This window comes from Pteronotus mesoamericanus, unplaced genomic scaffold, assembly GCF_021234165.1.
Source record: "Pteronotus mesoamericanus isolate MK-2021 breed Mesoamerican mustached bat unplaced genomic scaffold, CSHL_Meso_final contig_90, whole genome shotgun sequence".
Lineage (NCBI taxonomy): Eukaryota > Metazoa > Chordata > Mammalia > Chiroptera > Mormoopidae > Pteronotus > Pteronotus mesoamericanus.
In genome coordinates this window covers 39,092,329-39,104,409 of record NW_026555277.1, presented here as the reverse complement: position 1 = coordinate 39,104,409, position 12,081 = coordinate 39,092,329, and the positions used below count along the sequence as shown (strand labels likewise).

Sequence of the window (12,081 nt, the reverse complement as noted above, 5' to 3'; positions counted from 1 at the left end):
TTTTAAGGGGAGTAAGGGGCCCATGAAGCCAAATACATAGGACCTAATGAAAGTCATACTGTGGCTCTGCATGGTCCCTTAGGGTACAACTCTTTCATTTCCCTTAACAATTCTATAATAAATTTAGGGAGGACATCTGAGAAAAACAGGAACTTGTGAATCTTGTAAAAGATCCCAAGAAAAACAAAGGGCTGAGGTCAAGAATTTTAGCAGAAGAACATAATTTAAAATGTGCTTTATACAATGACCAACATCTGTCATGTATCTGTTGTGTTTTTAAATAACAGCAGCATTAACTTGTCTATACATAGTCAGCGCATCACTTGAAGCAGGAATTCTCGTTTCCAATAGTCACCAGTTGCTTTGGTCTCTTTAGCCTATTCCAGGAACTTTTCATGACAAGATGGATACTGTTGATAATTTTATTAGATTATTTATCATTGCCATATATTATAAAATACTTGCATTTTTGTGCCATTGGTTTGGTTTTCTTTCCAATATTATTGATTATTCCCGATTTTTTTTAGGTAATTGCCTTGGAGTTTTAAAAATAATGGCTGTTGTAGCTGATGATGGGAGACAACTCAGCATTTAAATAATTGAATGACTTTTCCCTTTTCCCCTCAGTTTTTGAGAGGCTATGAAATATTATACATTATTGGGCAACTTTCAGTACCGTATACAGTCTAAGTATAATTGTAGTGATTTTGCTTTCTTTGCTTGATATATCGTCACACTTAAGAGAATACCTATTTTACTTTACCATCATTTCCATGTTTTCCTTCATCATTATTTTATCCTTTCTTTAATTCAATTCCCCAAATATGTATTATTTAACATTACTGTTTAAAGGACTTAGGGAAATTTACTTCAAAGTCATCTTTTTTTCCTTCATTCTTTATTCGTTTCTATTTTTGTTATTTTATTCTTTTTAACTTCTCCCACCCTTCAAATTTAAATATCACAAAAATGTACACATTCATCTGGGTGATAATAATAATGAGTTTGTTTGTGTGTCTTTTTGTTGGAAATATTTTCTTTCTTTCTTTTTTAATATTCTTTGATCCTTAAATTTTTATATCTCTTAGCATGTAGGATGAAGAAAGGCTGTACATTGTTGCATGAGAGTCTATACTTTAGATCAAATTTGTATTTTGTCAGTTTGGCAAATGAGTGAGAAAATGTTAATATACTATTAGACTTTTTCTTTCTCTTTAAAAATTTTTTATTGAATTTATTAGAGTGACATTTGTTAATAATGCTGGTTTCAAGTGTACAATTCTATAATACATCCTCAGTATATTGTGTTGTGTGTTCACCACCCAAAGCTTCTACCTTGCCCCATACCCTTTCTCTCTGGTGATTACCTGTTGTCTGTGTCTATGAGGGAGGTTGGTTGGCTCCTCCTCGCTTCCCCTCCCCCTCCCTCTCATTTTCTGTTCTCTGTATCTATGAAACTGTTTCAATTTCGTTTGTATATTTTGTTTATTAGATTCCACATGTAAGTGAAATCATATGGTGCTTGTCTTTCTCTGACTGGCTTACATCACTTAGCATAATACTCTCCAGGTTCATCCATGCTTTTAGAAATCTTGTCTTTAATCCTGGGCAGGATTTGCTAACTCTCTATTGATTGCTTCACAGCCTGCAAAAAGATACAATTTGTTCCTGAGGCGCCGTCTTATGGTAAAAGCAGTGTTGAATGATGATGCTTATGCTCTGGATGGCTGCAGTGATAGTCTGTGTCATTTTTATGCCAATGAATTGTATTGACTTGGGGGGGTGGGTCTTTGTTACTGGTTGCTATTTCCCCGCAACTGAAACTTTAGAATGGTGATTTTTAATGTCTTTTTTTTACCTGATTAAAGCTATGGAACCTTTTCATAAAAAATGGGTATATGTGTGTGTATCATACATGCATATATACATACACACACACACACAATTTACATAGTTTCAGAGGTTTATGAGCCCCCATCAGGAACCTAAGTCTATGCACTTCAGAATAACTACCTCATTCAAATAAGAGGCGCCCTGACATTTGGCTCATATATAGGCATTTCTAATAGCAAATCAAATATAAACACAAACACATCCTCATACACACAATGCAAAATATGATTTTAATGTCATATCTTGGGCAAAACAAAAGAATGATGAGTTTTAATAGTAATTGGTTATATGTAAAAAAATGATCAGGTTTTTCTGCCCCGGTGGCTTCAACTAGTTTTTGTTTGTCTTGACATGTACATCATGGTGATTTATAAGGTTACCAATGAATTTTTTCACATTTTAAAATATTTTACAGTTTATAGTTAGAGCACAACATAATAACAGAAGTTTGTTGGCTTTTAGGAGAAGGGTAGTATAACCCTCAGGAAAAAAATTGAAATCACTATTCTTCTAGCTATTTTGTTTATTCCTTAATAGCCAAATACTCTGAGTGTAATTTTTGTTGATTTCTATGTGCACATCTTCTGTTACCAGAACTCTCTGTGGACCTAGATTTAGCTTGTCCAAACAATAGGAGTACTTGTAAATATATGTTGTTTTTTAGTAAGATATCATGCAAAATATAGCTGCTACAAATTTAGAACAAAAGGATATTTGTTTTTTTCTCTATTATTTGCTTTGATTACATTTAGTCTAATTAATGTTTTTTTTCCTGCCCCAGTTGGCTTCCACAAATTTTAGTGAATTTCTTGTTAATACGATGATTTACAAGAGAGCTCCAATATGTATTGTTTACTTTTACATTTTTTAGTGATTTGTATTCAAGGTATAAGATAACAGTTCGGGTTTTCTCAGGTTCCTTTACTTTCTTATAGGAAAAGGGAGATAACTATGTAATCGTTTGGGATACATAAACTCAGACATAGCATTTGATTTACTGTATTGTGATATTTAACCTTCAGACTCCCTAAATATTTTTTGTTTCTTATTCCATTTTCCCACCCATTTCCTTCTGTGCATTGGGAGCTACTTCTTTCTCAGACACATCAGCTTTGTGTTCATACAGATAAAATACAGTTACTCTGTTCATAGACCACAGATCATACATGAGATTTCTGTCTTATTTGCTTGTGACTGATCTACATTTATTTCTTTTTATGGGAGGACTTTCTGGCCTGACTGGTGGAAAACAGCATAGAGCACCATAAAAGAAACTCATTAACTGATATGAATACCAGTTATGAAAATTTAAAAATCTAGCTCTTCACTCAATGGTTAGATACATCAATTGTCTATATTACAACTTTACATCACAGGGTAAGAGAGATCCCTGACACCCACTGCTATTTACATCATTTTAAGTATTATATGCAGGCTTTCCAAGTATTATCTATTACATATACACTATGAAGAAGACCAAATTAGTCAAAAATGAAATCCCTTCTTTCTGATGCTCTCTAGTGTTTTGCAATTTTGAAAGGGAAGGCACTAATGAACTATACAACATGTAAAAGATGAATTTGAAACTTTGATTGCTATACTGAGAGAATTGATAACACAAATTTAAACAAGGATTGATTTTGGCTCACCTAAGAAATTGTTGTTGAGAGGAGATTTGCATGAGACTTGTACTGAAGCCAGCAGCAATCTGCTTCCTAATTAACTGCACCTTGGTTTTATTTTAACCCTTAGAAAGTTGAATTAGAATATGCCAATTTTATGAAATCATAGTGTAGGTATTAATCATAAGTTATTTTTGATAGATTCATTACTTAGTCTATAATTAAATACTCTTAAAGTAGTGTGTGATTTTTTTTTTTGAACTAATAGGCATGTTGTTTAATGAAGATAACAGGTCTCTTTCTGAATATGCATTTTGGGATCAATGTATACATATGTTAACTTTGTTTTGGTATAATTTCACCATTTTTGTTGTGTGTGCATGTTGTTAATATACTTAGTTTCATCTTGAGTCTTTGTTGTTTAATATATATATATATCCTTTATGGATTTTCATTTTCTAAAACAAGCATAAATTTCTGTTGATGAAAACTGGTTTTTTGTCTTCACCTGTCATATTAGGACTGAAAAAAGTGAGATGGTGACCAATTTTTAGCAAATAAGGATGTCATGCTTTTGCCGTTTGAAAATAAAAATATAATTTTAAGTTTGTTTATGTCTCCTACAGTTTCAAAAAGACAAACAAAGCAAAGACTCTATCTTCTTCCGAGATGGGATTAGGCAAATTGATTTTGTGCTTTCTTATGTTGATGACGTAAAGAAAGAAGCAGAATTAAAGGCGGTAAGTACTTATGTGAAAGAAGTGGAAATGGTAAAAAAGAAGCACATTCTGTAATTTGATAGGGAAGTTCCCAATGGATTTTGTCGTAAAAGTCAGAGGCCTCTGAAACATTACCGAAAGCTAAAACTGATTAAGAAGACTAGAAAATAGGCAGCCTAAGAATGGATGTGTAAAATCAATTTTATTTTTTGGACATTTCGGATACTACTTTTTTTCTTCTAAGTTACTGATATGTTTTTATATAGTTTACCTTAAATACTAAATGTGACCTCTAAAATTTGAGTTGAACATCTAAATATATATCTTTTGTATGCAGTGTTCACTTAAACTTTCATTAATCTATTGTATATGAAATAGCTTTTAGATTATGCTCTGTTCCCTATCTTATTTTCTTTTCATTACCACATTTCCCTTTGTGAACTTATTTATTTATTTTTTTACTTATTTATTGTATCAAACACCATAAACTATTTAGTTCTTAACACCAAGGACTTTATCTTGTTCACTGCTGTATACCAAAATGCCTAGAACAGAGGTTGGAGCGTAATAAATGCTCAATAAATATTAGATATTTCAAATAATGAATTAATACATTGTTTCATATGTGTAAGTATACACACGCATTTACTAACATACTCATATAAGAAAAAATATCTTCTATAGAATAAAAAACAGAAAACTGTAGATATTTTCCCCCTAAGATCTTGTGCTTGCCCGTTTCTGTTCCTTTTCTTTCATCTTTTCCTGGAAATCCTTCCACTGAAAAGTGCACAGTATCATCTCTTCTCTGAATGTCTCCTTCACACCTGGCTCCTCATTGAGGTCGCTTGCCTTCCCCAGCGGTCCTCTCACGTGGCGATTGTGTTTTTCCTTATAAAGCCTTTTTCTAGAGATGGGTAAATGCCTGCCTGCCCTGCTTGTAGTTTATTGTTGATTACAGTCCATTCTCCCCAAAATTCCAGAGCTTTAAACCTTACCTGAGTTGTCACTACCATGCATTGTTGCTGTCATTAATCTGCCCCTGGGTCTTCCCTTTATTTCTCAACAATTTTAGCCCCTGGTTCACTATCACATTCTCCACCAATGTTTCTTTTTTTAATTATCAATAATCTCAATGCATATATAGATGATTATTTTGTCATCCTAACCTCTCTCTTCCTTGAACTCCCTTTTCTAATTATCCTAGTTTCTGACTCAGCCATTTACCCTCTAGAATGCATCATTAGTGATAACTGCAACTCTTTATAATCTCACTCCAGACATTCATCAGTCTGACCAACCCTTCAAATCTTTCTGACCAATGCCTTTCTTTTTTTTCAGCTACATCAGATAAGGTACAATTATCTTAACCATCTATTTACTGCTGTTTCATATTCACCTCTTTCCTGTGGTTGTCCAGGTTAAGTCTTATGTCAAAAAATCTAATTATTGTTTAAACCATCAAATTCCTTGCCCCTCTCTTGGTTATATTTACTTGGCAAAACAACAACTTTAGCTAACCCTAACTCTCCACCTACTATATGCCAGAAGCATGCAGAAAGAAAGACATACAGTTCACTTACTGATTTTACCTTGTATTTGTGCCCTCGGATCTCAACTACGTCCTTAATACTGCCTGGCAACCGTACTTTCCTTCCTTATATCATTCTGCTCCCGCTCTTTTGAATGACTGCTTTATTAACTTTTTCTCTCTCCTCACACCTCCTCCCCATTTTCAAGCTTAACTGACCATACTTTCCTACCTCACTGGGAAAACTGAAGTAGAAGAGAAATTCTAAATTTCCATCACCACATCCATCCATTGGACAGCATCTTCACCTGCATAATCTACCATTCTTCCCATTATCATAGAAAATTGTTCTTCTGCCCAAAGCCAACACCTCCACCTGCGTCCTGGATCCCATTTCTTCTTGTCTGCTATTGAGGAGTCACCAAGACCATGGGTGGAGTCACCTTCCACCCATGCACTGCAAGCACTCACAGGGGACTGCATAGAGCCATACTCAGTAAGCAACAAGAGGGAAGGACGCTTGGGGCAAAGCCCAGAGGAAACCAGAGCAAGCTTACAAGAGTTTTCTTTCAGTGAAGTCATTTGTACAGAATGCACTTAATTCCTCTGGTAACAGGAAGTGTTGTCTACTAGGGAAAATCATTAAAGACTCAGTGCCCTGATTTTATTGGGGGCTGATCAGTCACCTTCTCACCTTCTGCCTAGCACATACCAACATGTCATAGTCCCAGAAGGAAAGCAGACATTTAGTATAAACTACACTGTTTGTGTGAACAGTTAAGGTCAAGTGAGCAACTTTTGGGAGATGTTGTTCCCAAAAGATGTGGGAACCCTTCTGAAAACAAAGTGTCAGATATCGGCACCACCCTTGCAGGCAGGCCGTTCTATGGGTGGCAGTTTCAAGCCTGTAACACTATTTTCTGTATGCCTGCATTGGGACATTGCTCTTAGGAGTCTTCCTGTCTCCCTTAACTTATATATTCTGTTGTTCTTTACTGGACCATTTCTTTGAACACACAAATTGTGCTGTTAATTCTTCCAAACATATTAAACAAACAAAGAGCAAGAACAAAAACCGCCTCTTGATCTCAATTTTACTGCCAGCTACTATTTATTTCTCACATTCCTTCCTGACCAATTTTCTCGTAAAACCATTTTTATCAGGGCTTCAACTCAATTACTCTGCTGATCTTCGTATAAATGAATCCAGTGATTAAGTCACAAGCCTCATCTTGCCTGACCTATGAGTAGAATTTGCCACAGTTTATCATTTCCTTCTCTACTGCTGAGGTTCTTCACTTCGCTTCCAGGACTTCACATTGTCTTAGTTTTTCTAATTCACTAGTTGTCCCTTCTCAATCTTTTCTTCTCCCTGATCCCTTATTGTGCCTTGGGGTCCAGTTCTTAATCTTCTTTTCTCAACCTACTGTATTTTGCCATGTATAATGTGCACTTTTTTGCTCAAGTTTTTGAGGGAAAATAACGATGCACATTACACCTGGGTATAATGACCACATACCATGGGCATAATAATCCTGTGTATAATGTGCACAAAACCATGGGTGCACATTATACACAGCAAAACATGGATGTGTTGATTTCTTTGACAATACATCCTGTCTCACAGTTTGCAAACCATACCTGTGCTAATTAGAGAGTTTACTTTTCCACCCCGTCCTTCTCTCCCATATGACTATTCTGCAGTTCTCCTTGGAAGCCTCATAGACATCTCCGACTTGGCAGGTCTAAAATGAATTCCTGAACTTCTCCCCAAATCCTCATCCATCTGAAAGTGTTCCCCATCTACTGTTATACCTCATCAATTTCAATAGTCACCAAGGACGTAATTTACATGATGCTGTAAGTGGTCCAGTTAAATTATTTTTTTAACATTTATCAATAAAAAGTAAATGCAATAGAAGTTTGATACCCACCATCCTTCATTTAAAAAAATAAATTAAATGAAGAGCCCTGACCGGTGTGACTCATATTGGTTGGGTGTTGACCCAGTGAGCAAGGCCTCACCATTTTGATTCCCAGTAGGGGCACATGCCTGGGTTGCGGGGTTCTGCCCCTGTTCAGGGCACATGCGAGGGACAGCAGATCCATATTCTTCTCTTGAATTGCTGTTTCTCTCCCTCTTTTTCTCCCCCCCCTTCCTCTCTCTCTAAAAATAAAGAAAAAAATAACAAATTATATGAATAAACCCTTCTTTAACACTTGAAATTTTACATCCTTTATTTTTCTCCTTCACCTAAAAGTTATATCCTTTTCCACATAAATTTTTCCTAATGTAAATGTTTTATGTTTGATAGTCTTTTTTGTTCATCACATCAGCTACAGCAAATGTATGTATTCACATTGAAATGTCTTTATTTAGCTATAATAGTCTAATCTTTAAACTTTTTCTTTTGAGTTTTTTACAGTTGTACAGGTGTATAATTGATAAAACATCATGAATATATTACAAAATTTGACAAGTAATTATCAAGTATAAAAAGTAAACTCATCGTAAATGTGTCAATTAACAATATGGGAAGTGTAGCTTTAAGAAATACTTTCTTTTTCATAGGTGGATGAGAATTATTCCTAGAATGAGATGGTTCAGCATCAAATATATTCCTGTTTTGTTTTATATATATTTATATATAAATATATATAAGTGTGAATTAACCTTGTTCAGATAAATTGGTATATTGGAATAGAAAGAGTATTGTTTAGAAGTTTTTAATTTTTTTTGAAATCCTAAATTATAAAAATTACAAAAGGATGTATCATAAAAGTAACATTTAATGGTGTATGAACTAATAATTCTATTATCTCTGCCTTCCATTTTGTTGAACTCAAAGAACTGGTGACTACATGACTTGCAAAATTACTGTAATGAGTTATTAACTTTTTAAATATTGATATTTAATGCTCCCCCCGTTTTTGGTTTCTGTCTGCCTTATTTTGGGGACATAGGAGAGGGGCAACTATGAAAGGGCAGCTGAGACAGGAGAACTGCACCTGTTCTCAGATGCAGTAAACATTGGAAGAGGAGGACAAGAACACACTGAAATTATCTTTCATTCTTGTGAAGTTTGAATATATCTCAAGGTAGACCTATCAGTTTGAAGGCACGTGTCCTCTAACATTTTAACGAAGCCTTTTAAAATTTTAGTTATGAAATTTGTCACTATTAATTCATACTTAAAGCCAAATGATTTTTCAGCAACCAGTACATAGTTTTGAAGCCCACAAGCAATGATTATTTGCATTTAATTTAATTTTACTCTTTCTAAATGAAGCAATTCTATTCTTCAAGATCAAAAAGTCATGATAATATTTTGGCTTAGAATTGTATTAGGTGTCTCAGCTATTTGAAGGGTACTGTAAGCTTTGTAATACTATTTCTTCCCAAATAGGAGCATGATCTGTTTCTCTGTTTATTCAGGTTGTTTTCATGTTACTTAGTAAAGTTTTGTACATTTTTCTCATCTAGAAATCCTGCACATTTCCTGGAGATTATTCCTAAGTATATTGGATTTTTCTAGTAACGCTGTGAAATGATAGTCCTGGTGAAAAAGCAGGGCATGGCCCTCACATGGGGGTGACATGTGGCATGCTTTCATGTGAAACCGTGGGAAGGGCAGGGCCATGGAGGCATGGGCATTGTGCAACAAGTCTGTTTATTACTGTGTGAATGAAAGTGTTCTACATAATTCTATTGGTTTGTGTTTCCATAGGAAAGGAGAAAAGAGTTTGAACAAAATCTCAGAAAAACGGGTCTTGAGTTGGAAATTGAAGACAAAATGGTAAAAATAGTTGATAATTTATACCAAATCTTGGCATTTTAAATGTTGTTTTCTTCTACTCTGGTCTTCGAATAGATAGGCTTTGTGCTTGGGAGTAATACAGTAGTTTTTTTAATTGTTTATTTTTTTACTTTTTATTTTTGGCTCCAAATGCTTTGTACTGAGAACAGTAATGATTGGTTGTCCAGATAAGTTGGTCTTTGCTCTATGAGATGATGAGTAGAAGAACACTTTAAAAATAAATGTAAATAATTCTACTGAGGATACAAAGAAAGTGGAGACATGTTTTTCCATTTCATAGCTGTCTCATCTTGAAGGCTGCCTGTAATCTGGCACCCAGTCTAGTTAACCTGGCTGTCTTGTAGCACAACCGATATTTAAGCTAAGGAACCTCTCCTGCTCATGAATATGACAAGTTTTGTTTTTTTTTTAACCCCCCTAACATTTACTAGTTTTCTAGAATGTCCTGAAAAATTGTTTTTCGAGATACATTTAAGATTGTACTCTGTCCGTGAAACTCTGATATTCTCTTCTTTTAAATGAACAGTCTTTACTTCTTACTTATCCTGTTTTTACTGAACTAGTAAATGTGCATTATCCCACACAATCTATAACATAATTATTCTCCTGTTTAACGAACTCTTACTATCTAAAATTCTCCCTCGAGGTATAGGCTATATATAGAAGCTAGGTAAAAAGAGTGAGGGCATCTTATACTTTGTATGTATCCTGTGTATACTCTAAGCACTGAGCTCATGGCTAGTTGCTAAATTCCTAAGAGCTTGCCCAGAACACATATGTATCTTTGGATTTTAGGCTAGTATACATTGACCCTGAAATGTATTTTTAAAAATATTCTCTTTGCCACCCCCATCTCTCTCTCTCTCTCTCTCATTCTCACACACACACAACATATACAGTACATACATGTAAGTACATATACAGGATATTACTGTGTTGAGCATTTGTTCTAAAAGTTTTGCTAAAAATTTTTAATAAATTAAAAATGCTGTGACATCTTTAATTTCTGATTTTATACAATTTTTTTTCTTTCCCTTAGTTATCTCATTAACAAACAGAGCAGTAAGCTTTGTTATTTTGCCTCCTTTTTATACAGAACTCGGAAGATGGAAGAACTTACTTTGTCAAGATCCATGCTCCTTGGGAGGTATTAGTTACTTACGCTGAAGTGTTGGGAATCAAAATGCCCATTAAGGAGAGTGATATTCCCCAACCTGAGAACATCCCCTTTAGGTTTTTGCTTGGGCCTCTGAAGCTCGCAAGGAATGTGAAGCATCCTCATCCTGAATATTTCACTGCCCAGTTCACCAGACATCGGCAGGAACTCTTCCTCATTGATGACCAGTCAAGCTTCTTTCCATCCTCAGCAAGAAACAGAATTGTAGGTAGAAAAAACCTTTGTGTGTATCCCTTCAAGTAAGGGATGTATGCCTTTGTTTTCTTTTATATATGTGTGCGTGCTAACCTATGTCTGCAAGGTGTTTATGTGTAAATTTGGTAATTTATTTAGTGATCCTGGGCAGGTTTGAAAATCTGCTTGAACCACTTAAATGTGTTAACCTCCCTACTTGTTTAAAAATGAATGGTTGGTGTTGTGGACATAGTAAAGAAAGAAGCATTATGTAATACTGGGGAAAGCATTTAATGGAGAGACAGAACTTTGATTTTGTAAGATCTCTATATAATGGTTTTATGTCCTTAGAGTTTGGTTATGTAATTCAATGTACAGTAGGAGGCATATGGGTCATTCGAAATGGAAATGGAATGTTTTAATTTCTGTATATGGAGATAGCATTTGAGAAACTTCACAACTTTTGGTTTTCATTTAAAACCATTTTCAGCCTTTTGAATAATATTTCCTCTCCATTTGTAGTCCTAGGATCTTTAAGTTCACCATTAAAAACCTCTCTCCTGAAGACTCACGGTGTCTGTGCCACAATTTCTTTGTGTTATAAGATAGGAGTGATATCTACCTCATCGGCTACCCTGAGAGTTCACTGAGTTTAGATATGAAAGGCTTTGAACAGTTTCTGGAACATACTAAGTAAATTCTCAATAAGTGCTGGATACTATATTATTGATGTACTTGTAGAGGGAAAAAATTCAGGTTCTTTGTTGCTCCTACTCTTACCTGTTCCCTGTCGATGGAATTACCAGGGTTCTAACAATCACAAGACCCTTCCCCTTGATCTCCTTACTCTGTTTCCCTGAGCAGCTGGGCACTTCATCTCCTTTAGGTTCAGTACTCTTAACTGTCTTAGAAGGATTTTGAAGTAATCATTTTTTTTCTAGTTCCTACATTTATTTTTTTTAAATTCACTGACAGGAATATTACACAGCAAAAATGCCTAGAATTAATGTATAAAAATGTGAATCTACAAACTAAAAATTGTCTCCCTTTTCTTACCAGGATTAAAAAACAACAACCCTAAAAGGCAACCTATAAGGGGATAAAGAGCACATGACATGGAATCAGAAAACCTGGTTTCACATCCTAA

At 34.8% G+C, this 12,081-nt stretch overlaps 1 protein-coding gene across 3 annotated transcripts in view; it reads left to right on the top strand.

Moving 5' to 3' along the window:
- ANO5 (anoctamin 5) overlaps window positions 1-12,081 on the top strand; it is a 74,126-nt gene that overhangs the window by 26,297 nt on the left and 35,748 nt on the right. For 2 of the 3 annotated variants that reach the window (XM_054585989.1, XM_054585991.1), the window contains exons 4-7: window positions 1,645-1,686; window positions 4,142-4,255; window positions 9,494-9,562; window positions 10,680-10,964. In XM_054585989.1, coding sequence (XP_054441964.1) covers window positions 1,645-1,686; window positions 4,142-4,255; window positions 9,494-9,562; window positions 10,680-10,964 — 510 coding nt within the window. The remainder of the gene's footprint in view (window positions 1-1,644; window positions 1,687-4,141; window positions 4,256-9,493; window positions 9,563-10,679; window positions 10,965-12,081) is intronic. The other variant, XM_054585992.1, reaches the window with a different exon arrangement.